General features: G+C 38.1%; 1 protein-coding gene across 4 annotated transcripts in view; it reads left to right on the plus strand.

Moving 5' to 3' along the window:
• LOC134540754 (transcriptional enhancer factor TEF-1) overlaps positions 1-19,191 on the plus strand; it is a 268,214-nt gene that overhangs the window by 215,171 nt on the left and 33,852 nt on the right. For all 4 annotated transcript variants that reach the window (XM_063383655.1, XM_063383652.1, XM_063383653.1 and 1 more), the window contains one exon: positions 628-766. In XM_063383655.1, coding sequence (XP_063239725.1) covers positions 760-766 — 7 coding nt within the window. In that variant the 5' untranslated portion in view covers positions 628-759. The remainder of the gene's footprint in view (positions 1-627; positions 767-19,191) is intronic.

A 19,191-nucleotide genomic window follows, 5' to 3' on the forward strand; every position in this document is an offset into this window, starting at 1 on the left:
ATCTGTATGGGGCTAGGAGAAATTATTTATTTAAAACACTGTTACACTAAAAAAGAATTATTTCAATAATTATTTTTTTAAAAATCAAATTACCTTGCCTCTACTAATTACATTATCACTTTTGCTACTTTGCCACTACAAATTGCTCCAAAATTTACTTATTTAGTTTGTCTGCATACAGTGGCGTAGCCAGGATTTGTGTATGGGGGGGTGTTAAGAAGCATGGCCTTTCCCCCCCCCCCCCCCCCCCTGTATTAAAGTGGTGGGGGGGGTCCGGGGGTCCTCCCCCGGGGAAATTTGGATTTTAAGGTGTAAAATAGTGCTATTTTAGCAGTTTTCGGTACTTAAATTTAAATGTTGTAATGGTAAAAAATTTTATTAATTTTTAATATGAAATTTGTTTGAGTGATGGATAAGAAATTAATTAAAGATTTGGTGCTAGGGGGGGGGGGGGGTTGAACCCCTAAAACTCCCCCCTGGCTACGCCCCTGTCTGCATATTCATCTGTTTGTGTTATATTAAATAGGTACTTTGCATTGCAGTTTGTGCTTGCACCTGCTTGAAGCGGGACCTGTGTCGTGGGTGGGTGAGCGAGGTGGTGACGGGTGTGACGGTTGTCCTCCGCAGGATGACAAGGACCTGGCGGCGGCGGACGCGGAGGGCGTGTGGAGCCCCGACATCGAGCAGAGCTTCCAGGAGGCGCTGGCCATCTACCCGCCGTGCGGCCGGCGGAAGATCATCCTCTCCGACGAGGGCAAGATGTACGGTGAGTGGCCCTGCGTAGCCTGCCTGGTGGGTTTGCCCTATACCGACGTTCTCTGTTGAGGTGCGATGTGAACACCCTTTTTGTGTATATTTTAATGGAACTTCATAATCAAAACATATGAACAATAATCAACATTTTAAACATGCGACAAGTATTCAAAAAAATTTTTTTTTGTTACTGTCTCGCAAAACATTGTGGAAAAAAGCATGTGGAAAATTCAGAACACTACATATTTCTGACAGTTCAAGCTTGAAAACAAACTATTATTTGTATTTATTTCGCCACACAACCATAGAACACAACACAAAACATGGCCACTCCATTGCGATGGTCATTAAAAGAAGCGGCCGCCACAGTTTAAAAGCCTGTGGTCAGCGGTAAAGACACCAGGTCTCGATTTACAAACAGGTCAGTCGGGAAAATGCCTGGAGAGCTAGTTTTTGAGGGGCGGAAAAAAAAATAAGGACAAATCTTGACTCATAAGTTTTAACATGGCAGAAAAAGAGAAAGAAGGCAATTTTCTAAAAAAGTTAGTAGTATTTATAGGATTTAAAGAAAATATTTAAAGGATCAAAATAAATAATTATTGCCAAAATATCAATTTTTTTATATTTATTTCTCAGAAATTTACACTAATGTTAATATTATAGCTTTATCGTAACTAAAATATGAAACGTACTAAGCAACCGTTCACAAGTTGTTTACAATATTTTAAACGTAGCTAACCTAACCAATCTGAGAGTTTACACAAAGTATTTTAAATGTCACTAACCTAACTTAACCAAATCATTGAAGAGGTTTTTTTTATTTCTTTTTCAAATATTTAGGAGTCTTACTTGTTTTGTATTTGTTAGAAATTTGATTAAAAATAAAAAAAAAATTAATAACATGAACTAACAAAATTATTACTCACTTAAGGATATAAATAATTATTGATCAATACTCGTACCATAAAGAAAAACTGTGTGTGTTACTGTTTCTTCAAACAATTCTGTTTTGGAACACGCCAAATCTCTGAATGAAACATGAAATTTAATGAAATTTATAGCTGGTGGCTCTATCCATGCAGGAAATACAGGTACTGTCCCAAAAGAGTTCTCTACGCTGCTGGTTGAACAAGGAGAAACGCGATCACGCTGGTAGCAAATATAAAATTCAAGCCATTCACAGCTGACTGTATAGGATACCTGTATGCGCACACTCTCTGCCTTATTCTTTCGCTCATCTATCTCTCTTTCTGTTCTATATTTTTTAGGGCGGGGTGAATCATCAAACAAAGAGGAGAGTGAAAATGAGCCCAGCAAAGTTTAAAGCATAGTACTCTGTTTATATCTCTTCTGCCCTGTTTGCATCACAACAATTCTTCACGAAAACATTGCATTAAATTTCGGCTTTGAAATTTTACTCTCATCGCGCCCAAAAAAGTTTTCACTTCAAAAATTTGAGAGATGGAAAAAAATAAGTAATTTAATGTACAGTAATGATTTGATTTTCAAAAAGAGAGTAACATTCTCACCATACCATAGAAAACTGCCATGGACAGAATCAAGGGGGAATATTAGCATAACCTAACTGTTACAGTGCCCTTAAAAATATCAGGCATTATACCAAATACTTTAAAAATATTTTAAAACTTGTTTGATAATATATAGTATACTAAAACTCATATTTTATTACAGTACTTATAACAGCAGTATAAAACTGCAACAACCATTTACTAAATATGACCCTGTTTTTGAAAAACTTTAGTATTTAGTTGCATAATGTCCTGTTTTAAATTTGATAATATGTAAACTTGTATGATGTTTTGGTGGGAACTGTAAAAGGAAGGGGGGGGGGGGGGGAACTGAAGATTATCTGCCCAGAGCACTAGCTGCCTGGAACGGTGCCTGAAATAACACTGGACTCGCATTCCAGATCTGGTTCATATTATTTCCTGGTTTTTTTCCCCCCACAGCTGTTGTAAAGGTTCATTGGAATTGTAAAGGAATCTAAAAAATAATATAAATAAAAAGCCATTATTATTTTGACTGCATTATCAGTTTCAAAGAAACTAAAAACTGATTTTACTGAAATTATTAAACAATAAATTAATCTATTTGAAGTAAGTTCCACGCAAGGGTACATACAATTGGGAACAAACTTATAAATATTTACTTACAATTTCTCCAACTTCCATTGCCCCCGAACGGGTTTTCCAGTCTCTGCTTACATGTGCAACAAACTGAGAATCAAGCTTGGAGATGAAACATGGATGCATTATTATTTCTTAGATTTTATCTTCACAATACAATTTGATAAGGTGACATTGATTTCTGTAGAATAACGTGTTTGTAATGGGAACGCTTACTTAAGCCTAATTAAGTTGATTTTTCGAAAGTTTAAAGTGTTAATTTTAAGTGTTATAAACAGAAGTAGTTGATTTACTTTAAGAGAAGTTTGAAGTGGAATTTTATTTAACTTTTGTACAAGATGTATATCATCTGGTCATTTGAGTTTAATGATTAATATTAATTTGATCTCTGTAGTATAATAATGATTATTTTGGGAATTTAATTGTAATTGATTTGATTTTTGTTTTGGAAGTTTAAATTGTTGTTTTATAGATAGAAGTTTTTTTGTTTATTTTAAGCAATTTAAGTAGTATAACTTCGTACATTTTTGACTGATTATTTTATAAACATTATTTACTTATTTCTTAAATATACAGCTGACAATTTGTATAATACTCTGACTTTTCATTACCTGTCTATAATCCCGGGATTAGAAAAAAGAACTGGGATTGAATCCTCTACTCGTAACATTGTTACTTGCCATCGCCGTCCGAGATCGGACCACAGCAGTCTTAGCCGGCATTACAACAAGAAAAATAACAGAAAATTATTTAAAAATTGCAAAAAAGAATACTTTTACTTGACTTTAAAATTAACAGAAATAAAAATTAATATTACATAAATTATTAGTTAGTAATTAAAAACAGCTACTAAAACGTTTTTGAATTCTTGAATTTTGAATTGGGGTAAGAAAATGTTATATTAATTTAAAAAAATTCTATCCTTCAAAGCACACTTAAGTGGTTAGTTCACTAATTAGTTTTGTATATTTGCCTGTGATGTAAATGAAATTAATATTTTAACTTTATTCGATTGTATATAAATGCTTTTATTGCTTCAATAGACATATGCCAATTTATATTTCAACTAGAGAATCATTTAGAGTATAAACTTACACAATTTTTAATTAACAGTTTGTATGGAGTCATTCTTTTAAAACTATTTATTTAAGGATGTTTCATAAATTTAAAAAAAATTTTTTTACAAAACCATGAAAATTTCAGGTTGTTACGTTGTATGTTTTGCCCGGCTAAGCACACAGAGAAACGTAACAAAACAAACAATGTTCCTGAGGAATTTTTCATTACGATGGTTCTGCGTTATTTGGAAATAAAAGAGTTTATTATATTATCTTTATTTATTTCTTAAAAAAAAAAATGTTTTTTCTCATCGTTACTTGGCCTCAGTACACAATTTTACAAATGAATTTAGTTAGAAAAACTTCGTTACTTGCACAGTTTTTTGTCTTTTCTTATACAAATTTTAACAATGTCTTTGAATTTTGATAGGATGAGGTCCAAATACATACCACAGCACCATACATCTTGCCGTTGATGGTCGAGGAGTCTTGTCACTCGCCAAAGAAAAAAAAAACTTAGTAATGTCCCTTGGTTAATTACATAACTCAAGGTACCGTCGATCGCGGACCGAAATCACACGAAGTCGGGCCGATGCCGACGCCTAGGGCCTAAATTTCTAGTTAATTAGTCCGAAAAACAATGAACTTAGGTTGAAAAAATACGGCCTGGCCCCAGCCCCTAAGCATTAAATTATCTCTTAGTAACTTTCCATGATGTCTTGCGACTTGCCGACGACGCGACCGAGTTCGGCATTGATTGAGCAACAAGTGACTTGGTCGACGAGATTACCTTCCCTTGTAAAGGTGAACACAAGGGAGGCAACCCCGTGGGCCAACTGACCAATCAGCGCACATAATTCCAAAACATGACCATATAAGGAAATTCGTACGGGCACATCACTTGACGGCAGGGCTCGCCCTGATTGGCTGGCTAGTGGTAGCCTCCAGAGACCCTTCCAGACGGTCGCTACAGCTGTGCATACAACGTGACGCGTAAATCCAAAACACGCATTTACAAAGTGAAAATAACTTTCTGGCGCCAGAGTGTCGCGATTGTCCGCTCTTCCTTCTGTACCTTCCAGACTATTCTCAAAATATTACACTAGCAATATCCAATAAAATATACAATTACCCAAAATATTCAAATACAATGTTCAAAATTTAGTAAACAAAGTTGAAATTCATACCATATTAAAAACTTTTGTTTAAAAATGATGTCCTGTAAAATTATAATCGATACTGCTTTAAACAAAACAATTACTGACATTAATTATCAAATATCAAAATTAATTATTATGAACTGGAGTTAACCCTCAAATTAATAATTAAGTATCTCAAGGAAATAAATATTTTAAGGCTTTCCATGAAATTTAACCAAAGTAATTAATAACAATTCTTAACAACTCTGAACTATCCTTATCTACATATTAAATAATTACTATCTTTCATATCAAAGTTACTCTTAATCAATATTCTTATGACCCAAAAAAAATATATATGTATATAACAAATCCTCATTGTGCAATGCTACAAGGTGTCTAAGCTTTTTTAGAAAATAAAATTGTTATTCATATACAAATGATATACTAAATGTTTTACTGCAAAAGTCACAAACAAAATTTTAATTCAAAACTATATGAATAAATTATATGAGCATTTTTATTGATAGGACTGAAATATTAACTGGCATTTACTTAAATGGTTAAACACTTATTATATGGATAATAGTACCATTGATAAATGATGACCCTTTGTTATTTAGTGATTATATTTTTAAAAACTACCAAAAAATAAATTGGTTGTCTGTAAAGTCGGTTTACAGACGATAGTTTAACGTGACGTCATAACAAAACATTGATGAAATGATTGCTTACTTTATGAATATAATTGAATCATTTTTATTTTAATAATAAAAGAATAAATACATGAAATTATACTAGTAATCAGATATTTAAAATGCAAGAATAATTAACCTTTATTGCCAAAATTGTTGTTGTAATAAGCAATGAAAACCACATTAACTTTTGACTTAACTTTATAAACAGTCGAGCGGAAATGAGATAGATGCGGCGCAAGCGTACAATGAGCATAACGGGACACAGCGTAACGGAATAATGTGTGTAACGGGACACTTTTTCGTGCGTGCAGCCGGCGTTCATCGATTTATTAGACGTTGTCAGGTCAAAAACTTAATTTAAAGAAGCATAGTAACTTGGTATATCACCCTGTTGTCACGGAAAGATTCTACAAATTATTAGGATGCAGCTAGTCCCAAAGGCAATGACGTGCTAGAATGATCTGTATGTGGGTGGACATAGTAGTCCTTATGCTGGTCTCCAAATGACTTTCAAGAGTATGTTACGGAGATCAGGGTCAAGGTGGTTGGAATGTGAGACGTACAAAAAAAAACTTACCTATCGTCGGTTCGGTGAATTGAACGCAACATTCAGTGGCTGCAATGGCTTTATTTTAATAGATAGTTATTTTCTTTTCTTATCTAGAAATATTTTTCTAGTTAACTGAGATTTGTGCACAAAGTTAGATGATTTTGTAAATAGCTAAATATGCTAGTTTTTAATTGTGTGGGGAAAAAAAATGTTGCCATAGATAACCACAGTATTCAACTGATTGATTGTACCCTCACTCTGGATGAGATTCCATAACACATGTTCTCTGGTTTTTCGTTTGCCTGTTGTTTTCTAAAAGCATCCCATAAGGACTATTTCCTTATTCAGTCAAAGACAATAAATTAAGGTCTTAATATTAATAATGCTTCCGTTATACACCTAAGTTAATTTCCAGTGTTTATCCAAAAATTAATGGGTGCATATTAACTTCTGTAGTACCATTTTAGAAATACTCCTTTAATAGAATGTCTACCTTCTGTAAAGTAAGGTGTTTACTTGAAAACCTGGAAAAGTCATGGAAATCCCTCAGTGGTAGTAATTTGAAAGGGAAATGCAATGCTCCGGTCTTGCTCCCAGACTTTGAATAATTTTTTTCTAGATGGCATTTTATTGCATAGTCATACACACTGTAAAATGGCATATGCGAGGTTCTGTTTAAACTGGTACCGCCATAGGTAAATTATTTCTAAAAATGCATCAGGAAAGTTTGTAATTTTGGCTATGGGAAGTAACTGAATTATGTGGATCCCCTGTTAAAAAAATAACTGAATTTAACAAAATAAAATGTGAGTCTTTCAGTACTTGCCAGAGATGTGTAACATCAACCTCGGTAATGAGCAAATTCATGTGTTCTCTTGTTGCAAATACTGGCACACAAAATTTAATCTAGAATTATTTGTAAATAAATCCCAAAAATAATAAATATACTTAAATTGTGTATTCAACTAAATTTTTGGACGCAAATCACAAGTAGTTTCTGCACCAACCGCTAGAATTCGCTGCCGGAGCAGATACGCCGACTAACGAATCATTCTTTTTTTTCTGATTGAAATTTTAAACTATATAATGAAATGGCTTCGTTAAACCCCAGCTACGGACCTGATTCTTTTTTGTTAAAATTCACTGAACAGTTAATTCTGGTATAAAGTTTCCCTTTGGCTTTGTGAACTTCGGTTCTCGCTCCACCCGTCACAGATGGCCGGCGCCGTGGTTGCGCATTCACGGAATGACTCGCGCCAAATATACCGTGTACCGAGAGCTAAGATCAGGGAAAGAACTCTCCGCCGTGGTGTGCGATGGGAACCGAGGCTCGCAAATCGATTCACGCCCCCTCCTCCCCCAACCCCCCATCAAGCCATTTTGCTCGGGCTGGTCGGGGGCTCGTTCTTCGCGGATCGGAAGCAGGAAGTTGTGAAAGTTCGAAGGTGTTCCTTCCGGCGCGGAGCAGGAAGGGGGCCTTCTCGGAGCTTCCAGCGAAGGGGACGAAGTCTGCTTCCCACTCTCTCCCCCCCTTTCCACCCTTATCATGGAACCTACCCCCCAACCCCTTGGTGTCGCGTCGACGACAAAGGAAAGACTGGACACCCGTCGGCCCCTGTCCTATTGTGGGAGGGGGGGAGGAAGGAAGGTAGGGAATTGCGTGTGTGTCGCCGTAGCACGAAAGCGGGGGAGGGGGAAATTGCGGGCTGAAGTAGCGTAGGCGACCGTGGATTTTGGCTTGAGAAGGGGTGGGGAGGAGGAGTGTTCACTGCGTTTCTTGGGAGACCTCCTCCTTCTTCCCAGCCCGCACACCCCCTCACCCTCTCACACTCTGGTTTGCGCCGACGCTGGACACGGTCAATAACTGGACAGTCTCTCCCCCCCCTATTCCCTCCTCCTTCCCACCAGACGTCTCTCCGCCCCGCCCAGTGAGGCTAGTGTTCCGTCTTGAGGCGTCCCGAATCCGCCTGTGCGCTGTAGGACTGCGCAGTGTCCACTTCTCTGTGTCCTTACCGGCGATTATTGCTTAGCAATTTTTATTATTCAAATTTTTAAATGGACGCGTTTTCTGTGTACGCGTGTTATAAGCTATTATTACTTGGCGTAGTAAAAAAAAAAACTAATTTTAATTTTACATGCAAATAATTTATAGAAATAAAAAAAATTAAATACAATTGGTAAAACATAAATTTAATAAATTAAAAAAAATACTCAGTAAGTATTTAATATTAATTTAAAAATTTTTGTAAAAAACTTTAATTATTCAAGTTTTTTTAGTTAAATTTTATTTAATCATGTAATAATTTATAATGCAAATAAATTATACACACCTGAACATAACCTCACTTTTATAAATACATTGGAAAATACACTTGAAAAAGTTTATAAACACAATTTCTACCACCAATATTCACAGTAGATAAATATCTGTAATGAAATTGACCAGTATTCAATATTAATCACTAATGTATAAGATTTAAAAGCATGTGTATAATTTTTATTTGTATGTAGTTTTTTTTTTACATCCTGTTAAAATTTCTTTGCATGGCGCGCGCACATCGTAGAAATTCACTGTCATCATTTTTTCATCATGCTTAATATAATATAAAATATTAAAATAAAATACAATTAGCAAATATATTAACATCGGGTGCCGATGTGTTGTTAACATCGATATTGTTAGTATCGATATCGTTTGCATCGGGTGTTGATATATCGTTAACATCGGCATTGCAAAAACGAAATAATCGTATCCGGACAGATTGGGCGTATCGCAGAGCTTTTTATCTGAGCACGGTATTTCCAACATTAACCTATCGTTTTCACCCGGCCTTTATTTCAGGTTGTTATAACAGGCAGCCTACCAGCCTTGTTCCAACTGATAACATAATAATCATTGGAACAAATAATTTCACATTTTTTCAGGCTTAGGTCTTGTGACCGCCCTCTACTTTGTTTTATTGCCTTTTCTCTTCTTTTTTTTTAAATTCGCTGTAAAAAAAAAGTCGGGCAAATATTGGGAATATAAATATTTGCCTGACTAATAAAAGGTTATAGTCATGGTCAATCAAAAAGCCTCACTTAGGGGGTGGGGCCCGCCTGTGTTTGCAAAATCGTAACTGTGAAGTAGGAACGATAAACATTATCCCACAGACACCACAATCTCCTTCCCCCCTTCCCCTAGGACACCATAATCTCCTCCCCCCCCCCCCCAAAAAAAAAGTTGATTCGTGAAGATCTGGAACTAGCAAGAAGTGACAGTTGGGAGAACAAACATGGTGGGTATGATGAGTCATGGTTAAAATGCGAAAGTATATTAAATTATCTGGAACACTATGTACAATTTGCTGTACAGTCTGTGCCACGTAACTTGTCTAAAATTTGACAGTTGTTCTCGGTAGTGGTATCAAATGGTCCATGCATCCGTCTGCCCCAACTGTGCCCGTGTGGGGGTCTGTAAAGCTTTCGCGCGCTACGATTTGTAACGAGTTTTACACCCCTGGTTCTCTTAGCTTTACTCCTCTCGCTCGGAAGCTGGTTTTTTCCCCTCATTCTCTGCACTCTTTGCTTCTCTCCTCCCATCCGCGCTCTTCTTCCAACTACCATTTTCTTGCAACAGCGCACGTCATAACCTTCCTACTAACTCCCTACCTCCTTCCACCCACTTTTCCACCTTACCGGGAGCCCCCTTTCTTTTTTTAGACCGTGATCGTCGTTGCCAGAGGTAGAGGCGAGCCTCCCCTCCCCCGCACTCCCCCCCCCTCTCTCCTCGATCCATCGCGCGGGGGCTGTTTTAGCTTGTTAAGCTTTGAAGCGGGCCGCTTCTTCGCCACTTCCCGCCCTTGGGGCTAGGTATTCCGATATAAACGGGGCGAGTCAGAATTCTACCGGCAATCTTCGAGCGGCAAGGTGTCGGGTAATGTGGGAAACCTCCCAGTTGGGTGTAGAGTCCGAGGTTCTGATGATGTTATTAGTGGTGAAAACAGGTTCCGAAAAAAAATGGTGTAGGTCAGATGTTTCACTAATGTTGTGATTGACACTGTTAATTAAAATTACAACGGTTAAGAAGTGTCTGTCCACAAATTAATCACTCTTTCGTTCAGTCCACAGGTTACGTACAGTCCCAATGGAGCTGGTCTCCGATAGGTCTTACCTCGCACCTCTGTCCCAAACACAGCTCAGTCCCGCTTCACTAGTCTCCGCACAGAAACCCCGTTTCTCGTCGTCCGCGTTCGCTCGTCAAGAAACGGGAAGCCTACAACTCACGTAGTTTCGGTTCCCTGCAAGAATTTCCGAAGATTTCCGAAGTTTTACGTTTTGGTATTAACGCCACTTCAGCCGCTAAATCAGAAGTTCAAGCATGTTGTGACTGACCTAACCTAACCTAACCCTTCGTTTTTTTTTTTTTTAAATTTCAATTTTTGAGGGAAATCCGAAGTTGCACGAACGTGGTAGGGAACCGAAACTACGTGAGTTGTAGGCTACCGTCAAGAAACCCGTAGCCCCCTTCTGGAATGTTCTCGCACCCCTTTTTAAAGTGTGGCGTCGTCAGGGTCGACTTGACACCCGACCGAAGTTCCCGGAACAGTGGCGTCCCAGTTATCCCACTCCAGGCTGCGGCCTCCGGGAGCCAGTAGAACCGTCCAGAAGGACTGAGAGCGCCTGGGAAGGGGTTGCGAAGCAGGGGGGGGAGGGTAGAGAGTACCGCTGTGCCACGCTGGTGGACCACGCCGAACCGAACTGGGGACCAACATGGCCGCTGACTGCTAGCCGGCCCACCGGCCTCTTCTCGCGGCCCCGTCTCCAGTATGCTCGCAACAATAACATAACCTAAATCTTAATTCTTTTCCGAAGTCTTTAAAAGTCTTCAAAACTATGGTTTTTACCTGATTTTAGATATTAAAGTTTAAAAATATACACTCAAGTAGAGTACCTATTAAATTTTTTACAAAAAAAACTATAAATTGATAGTTTTAACCTGGGGAAGATAATTTTATATCCCTCCAGATTGTTTCCGAGGGGTTGGTAATGAGAATAGTCCCTCCCCCCTCCCCCCCCCCCCCCCCCCGGCATAGGATTGCCAACTGCTGCAAGGTTCACCAGGAAATTTGAAAACGTACATACCATTTTACAGGTCGAATTTCTTCTCAAGGCTGATATGTCTTCCAAGCTAAACAACTTATTGTTTTATTGCAAATAATAAATATATTTTTCTGACGCCTTGTCACTCCCAGTTATTTCAAAGAAATCATTTTACGATAGCGGCAGGTTTTGCTGTGGTCGTAGAAGTCTATTCAACTAAACATAATCCAGACGGTTAGTATTTATTTATTTAATATTATTCAGTACACACTGGAGCCTTTTTTAATGGTAGAAACTGGAACCAGCCAGTGTTACATCGAACCATTTTGGAATTTTACAAATTTCTTAGAAAAGAATACCAGTACTGATTTATAAATTTGAAACAACACAATATTTAGACAAATACATTACGTAAGATAACTTGGTTCATTAATGTTAAAATTAAGTTTGTATGGCTCCCGTAAATCATTTTAAGAATACACACACACACTATGTTTTAAAATTACTGCTTCGTTAATAATATATTGCAGGGTAGTTTCACTATCATAAAGTTTCATTGGGCGCACCAATACTTTCGGAATGTACCCTAATGTTTATGAAAGTGATTATATACGGGTTTATATTGCTACACGTGGGTCCGCCATCTTTGTGTCACATTTTCGTTCATCAACTTACATTTTCACGAAGTTACTACTTGCTGCCAGATGCCGCATACCGAGAACTAAGATGTTTGCACAACAAAAATAATTTAATTGCAATTTTAATTTCTAGATGTTTGCTTTAAACCCCGAAAACAGTTAAAAAATATATGAGAAAATACTGAAATAGTTTGGAATAAATTGGGTTGTCTGGGGACTTCAAGAATAAGAGTGAAGTTTCGTGAATCTCGTGAATATGACCCAAGATCACGTGGCTGACAGCCTTTTTGGATGTAAACCAAGAAAATGAAGGAGAAAAAAAAGGAGGAGTGGAAAAGGGGCCAGGTTATAAAACACCGTGTGGAAGAACCGTAAACGAAAAAAAAAAAAAAAGCTTACGCTGCTCAGAATTTGTTTTGGTTCCTCGTAGCAATTTGCATGCTCGCTTTAACCGCGTCATGTGAAATTCTTCGTTATACTTCATTTTTAAGTTTGCACACAACTCTTAGAAAAAAAAACACGAAGTGGGTTTTTTTTTTGTTTTGGTTGTGAAAATTTTTCTATGACGTATTTTTCAATAACTATACGAAACATCAACGGTTTAGTTTTTGAGGGAAACTATTACGTTTATAACAGCGTACCTGAAAAAGTGTAAAAGCTCAGAGGGTATCGAAAAAAAATGCAACGTGAATTTATGTAGTTTTGATTATGGCACAATCGCAGACTTGCGCTCTTGTATACTTGGGGAGTCGCATAATTCATATGAAGCTTTACTTCAAATGCGCAAACGGCTACAGTGTTTTTTGACGTGACGTCTAATAAATCGATGAACGCCGGCTGTACGCACGAAAAAGTGTCCCGTTACGCACATTGTTCCGTTACGCTGTGTCCCGTTACGCTCATTGTACGCTTGCGCCGCATCTATATCTCTTCCACTGGACTGTTTTCAAAGTGAAATGAAAAGTTAATGTGGTTTTCATTGCTTATTACAACAACAATTTCGGCAATAAAGGTAAAATATTCTTGCATTTTAAAAATCTGTTTACTAGTATAAATTTTCAAGTATTTATTTATTAATAAAATAAAAATGATTCAATTTTATTCATAAAGTATGCAATCATTTCATCAATGTTTTGTTATGACGTTGTCACGTTAAACTATCGTCCGTAAACCGACTTTACAGACAACCAATTTTTTTTAATGGTTAACGGCTTTTCGCCCACAACCAGCACAAGATACACACAAGGTCGACAACGCCGGAGTATACTACGTAACGATGAGCTTACACAACCAGGCCCTCATACAAGTGCTTTCACTCATAGGATGGGATAAAGTCATGACTGAGCGACAAGCAATGGGTGGAGCACACCATTTTGCTTTCCTAATAAATACATATAAACGGGAAGTGTAGGGATATTTGGCAGTAACTAATAACTACCTATCTTGGTGGTGGAGGCCCGCTGACCAAGTGTAGAATGGACCATGGAGCGGGGTCATTAAGCGATTAAAACACTCAGCTCGTCCGTCATGATATGTTTTTCCATTTCAATGCTGACAACTGTTGAGAAAACTTAAGTTCAACACTTATAACTCATGGGGAATTTTTTTTTTTTTCTCCCACTCTGGTATTTATTTGCACATTTCCACAGTTAATATGCATAGTAACTACACTTCTGTGACTCGGACCATTTTGGTTTTAAAAACAAACCGCTTTTAAATTGTGTTAAAACGTAAATTTAGAAAAAATAATTTTGAAAGCAGCTAGACAGTTAAACATACTTTAATACCTTCTAATATAATAAGATTTGGCATGATGCATTAATAACCTTGCTGCTATTTGGACGTTATAATTTTTTCGTCCGTCCGTCAAAAGTATGAAGTTGCGAAACTTTTGACGGACGAAGGGATGCAATTAATTTGGCCATCTTATTGCGGTAGGTCACGTCACGTGATTGACGGATTACGGCGACAAGCATTTGTATTTCCGACTTTAGCAGGGTCAGGTGTAAACGAATCTGGGCAATTCTCTAGTGTTTCTTAGGGCCGGTTTCACCAAGCAGGTTTGATTTTGTTACAAAATGAGATTTACAAAACTAGATGAAGAATAATCGTAAGTTTAATTCCGACGTGTGTTTCACCATCGTTAGATAAGTTTAAATTGATCGAGATGTCCAAAACTCGATTTATAAATACCTTCCACATAAAAACACCCATTACCTAGCGAATATACCCTAATATCTGTCGGAGATACCGAATATGTATTTTTTCCCCTCTTGTAGATGCAGCTTTTGGTCGAGCGTAAATTATGGTGCCCGCATCAAACTTTTAATTTTATTTTTTTTGAAAAATTAGTAATACCGTGGAAATTGTCACATCGCATATAAACATGATTGGCAATGGTACAGTTTCAGCTGCAATTAAAGAAAAGCGACAAAGAAGTCGAATTCTTTCGCCACATGAGAAGACAGTTTTATTAGATCAGGTAACGGAACACTTCTCTGTGATTGAAAATCGTCGTACAGATGCTGTCACACAAAGTAGAAGGCGAAAGAATGGGAGATTATTGCGGCTGAATTCAATTCGATTTGCAATTGATTTGCAATCAATACCACCAAATGCCAGACCAGCTGAAATCGTCGTGGGAGAAACTGGCGAGAAAGATACATGCCGACAACCGAATTGAAACGTTATGCGCAGGTAAGGTATTTTATGGCATTCATGCTGATTGTTTTGGTTGCAGTGGCCTTTTTTTTCTCCATCCGAATCTTCTTCTTCTTCAAATATAACATCGTAAGCTGCTCGAGCCATTTGTTTACATACGTTAAGCGAGATTAGCTGCGCAAACTGGAAGAACTTGGCCAGTTAATATAAAATCTCGCTTTACTCTGGAAAATTGAGATTACGCATGTGGTGAAACGCACAATCGACTAAACGAGTTTATATTGAAACTAATCGAGATTAATTTGCTTAAACTACGTTGGTGAAACCGGCCCTTAGTCTCTTTTCTATTCACAAATTATAAAACCTCGTATCTTTGTCAGTCGAAACCGTGCTCCAAAAGCTCATATATAAGTTCTCCTGTAAAATTGACTGAAATGGAGTTACGAGGTTTTAGAAGTAAGCCGACGAAATATGAAAATTGGTGTTACGGTTTCTGTTTATAGAAAAGTAGATTGTATCGGGAATACAACTAGTTTTCAGTAAGACAAGCGTCCATGTTGCCAGGGGCGTATCTGTATCGGCGAGGCGGGATGATAAGTGTGACGCTGGCTGGCGCTTCTAGAGTAGTCTCTCCTCTGGACTCGGCGCAAGTCTTTACATCGTGCATAGAGCGACCATGATATTTCAGTGGTTTCCCTAACGTTGTATGACGGAGAAATGAATATTAGAGCAGTATTTCAAGTTCCCTTGGACGCTTTCAAGGTTCACGCTTGAAAAACGTTTTGGTAACTAGCGTTTTAGCAATTTTCATTAAAATAAATAAATGATTGTCTGTAAAGTTGGTTTATGGACGATTGTTTAACGTGACAACGTCATAACAAAACTTTGATGAAATGATTGCATACTTTTATGAATAAAATTGAATAATATTTATTGAATTATCACTATTTTTATGGATACAAAGAAGGAGTGAAATGAAATCTACAATTTAATTGATAAATTTACTTTATTTATTTACTCATTAATTCAAATATGTTTATTACCTTAACGAAGATATATTATTTTAACCTTAACTTTTATACATGTTTGCTATTTAACTTCTTCCAATCTGTGTCATTCTGTTAAGGATAGGACGATGGTAGGAAAAGTAGGGAACGATAGGGAGTGTTTCAAGTTTAATGTGCCTCGAAAAAGTCAAATCGATGGTTGTCCCAATCGAGTGGAAGAGAGATAAGATGCGGCGCAAGCGTACAATGAGCGTAACGGGACACTTTTTCGTGCGTGCAGCCGGGGTTCATAGATTGGACGTTGTCACGTCAAAAAAAAAAAGATATACCCGCCCCGTCCGCCTTTAGCGTATCCCTTAAATGCTTTTCGTAATCAGACGCCACTGTGACATCTCGAGCAGCAGCTGTGCAGACAGTGTGAGGGGCCCTCAAGACAAGAGCGAGAATGAACCCTGGCGGGCGAAAGCGGGACCGTGCAGTCGGAGGCAGTATCGCTAATTATTTCGTTCTGTCCGTCGCGCGCGCGTGCAGCGGAGGGAGTCGTCGGGGTCGAGAGTGGAGTTGGATGGCGCCGGGGAGAATAAGTTAACCCCCCAACTCACCCCCACTCACCCCCCCCCCCCTCAGGGGCACCGAGCCATCAGCCATCGGCGCGAGAGAGGAGCGGCGTCCCGAAACTTGGAGCTGCCTCCCTCCCTCCCCAACCCCCCTCTTCCCTCGACTCTCCACCCCTTCTCCGGCCGACCCCGTAATACCGGGGTGCGCGAACTATGCCAAGAATGTGCAATTAGTGCCCCCGGGGAAGAAAATGAAAAGATGCGAGGGTTGGGTTTGGAGTAGGAGGGGGCGGCTCGGAAGCGCCGGGGTGTAGTAGGGGTGTGGGAGGGTGGTTTGTTGGGGGGAGGTCTCTCACAAAGTGGAGTGGGCTAGAAGCGAGCGAGCCGGCTTCTATCCTCCCTTCAACCCCCTTCCAACTCCCCCACCCCCACCCCCACCCCCCTCAATTGACAGATCTCCGGCCTCGGAAATTGACTCCTTCCACGAAATAATGGCTTATCCGACATTTGCGGGGGTTTTCTTCGCCCCCGTTTTCGGGCTTCATAGAGATTGCGGTAGAACAGCCTCGAATTCCCTACTCGTATCGTGACTACTTTTTAAAACACTGTTTAATCAACAGCGCACTTGTCATACTTTTTTTTTTTTAGATTATACAGGATGTGACTAAAGTACTAGTCAAAACTGTGGGCACATATATGCAGGGCGTGTTGAAGATGTAGAAATGTGTGGGATAATAGGTCCAGAAATGCTTCTTTTTGTCGCTATATAGTTATTGCCGTGTGGAAAAAGGGGATATACTGGAATACTTTTGTGTTGAGTACTATGTCTGCTATTGTGTGCATGGTACTCAACACACCTTAACGTGTGGTTGGTTGTGTATATAATAGCTGTTTTGGATACTGCTGATCTGACTACCTCCCACCCATGAATACCATTTTTAATCGTAGATTTGCATCGATCTGCTTCCTAGAACTTGAGCACTGTAGTGTGTAATGCCTTATTTAAAATCTGAACTTTGAAATTTGCCATTTACTGTCGTTCAATTAATAAGTGTTACTTGCTATACAATGTCAGTTTGAACATGTATGAGATGGGAGACAGGCTATGTTAATGTTTGATTGTGTGCAATTGTACGTAGGAATGACTTTGTATCTTATTCCAAAATGATCATATCATCTTTAACTCCACCTCAGTTAATTTGAAGAACACAACGTAGATAGGTATGCCCTTCATGATTACGCTGCTTGTGCTCTGGAAAGCAGAGTGGTGATTTGCAATTTGGGTTGGGGAGGGGAGGTGGGGAGGTGGGGAAGTCAGTGTTGAGTTTAAAAAGATGCATATGTGGGTTAGTAGAGCAAAGTTAGCAACACACAATATATAGTATTCCCTAAAATCCACAGTTACAAATGGGAGATTAACCATTTTTGCAACATAAAAATTTAATCTGAAAGACTAACTTATGTACATATAATTAAATATTCTAAGTTTGGGCTACCTATGCTTAATGAAACTTGCCATTCCATAATCAACACTATGTATTTTTTCATTTGCGCTGTTTTAGGAATGGTAGCTAATGTTGCGTTTCAGATTGGTCATATTTCATAAATAACGCAAAGAACTTTGAAGATTTGGTACTAACATTTCATATTCAAAGATTTTTTGATTTGCTATCTTTAAATTATGCTGATTTGACATTGGATGTTTTGAGTTGTTTATTGGAATTTCATAATTTGAGTATGTAAGTATAGATGGCACTGTTTGTTTGGTGTCTGTTCTGCACTATTTTTTTTTGTATTTGAATAAATTATTTAGTAATATTCTGTAATGGTTTTAACTCAATGTTGCCCGGCAACATAGTTACTAAATTCCAGATGAAAAAAGAACTTTTCTGATAACACATTATATATTGCTGGTACTAGAAATACTGTGCACTAAATTAATTAGAGTAATATCAGCATTGGTCGACATTTGAGGACTGTTGAACTGGTGTAGATGAAGAATGGACAGTGGCACAAAGTGTTTCTGCTAGAAAAAAAGACAGATTTCTCAGACAGTCCAAAATATCTCTGGGAAAAAAATTCTGAATTTGTGCCTGTTGTGGTGTTTTGAGATTCCTGCAATGACAAACCGTCAAAAACGTGTTGAGGTGTCGTGCAAAAACTGTTGCCAACTGTTTTAAAAAAATTTTGAGAAATTTTGAAAATCCATGGGAGATTCTGACACCAACGAGATCGACGAATCAAAACTGGTTAAATTGTAAAACTCAACAAGGATGGGAAAAAAGCAAGTCAGTGGTGGTGGTGTTTTTTTTTTTTTTTTTTTTTTTTGAGGATTCAACATGGCTATACCACCAAATTTCCAAGGTTACAACCAAGAGACAAAAAAGACACGTTGAATAAAATGATCTTGAAATGGATATAGCTGTGACCTACTGGTAAATCACAAGAAAGAATTTGTCTGAATTTTAAACTCGATACAATAGTTAATCTATATAATGATAACCATGGTTTTTGTTAGAAGGGGATGTATACATTTGTGTTATTAATATAGATGAATAGAGACCTGCAAAAATCGCGGGTTCAGTGACCTCCAGGATAGACTCTACTACACTCTACACAATCGGGCAAATGCCACCTGTTCATTAGCTGCTGACTTGTGAGTCGTCTCGACTGAGTGTCTGTGATTCGACACTTCTTTGAGGGAGGGTCTCTAATTGGCCCTCATTAATCCAGATTAACAGTGAACCAGTGTTAGAAGTAGCGCTAAGGTATAATTATTTGAATTGTAGCATATCACGAAATGAATCGGCGAATTTTGCAGGTCTCTATAGATGAATAATGAGGCAAACTTGAAGTTTTGGCCAGAGAGGTGTCAGGATTGCAGTGATGAGTGGTTGGAGA

Source organism: Bacillus rossius, chromosome 17 (assembly GCF_032445375.1).
Source record: "Bacillus rossius redtenbacheri isolate Brsri chromosome 17, Brsri_v3, whole genome shotgun sequence".
Taxonomy (NCBI): domain Eukaryota; kingdom Metazoa; phylum Arthropoda; class Insecta; order Phasmatodea; family Bacillidae; genus Bacillus; species Bacillus rossius.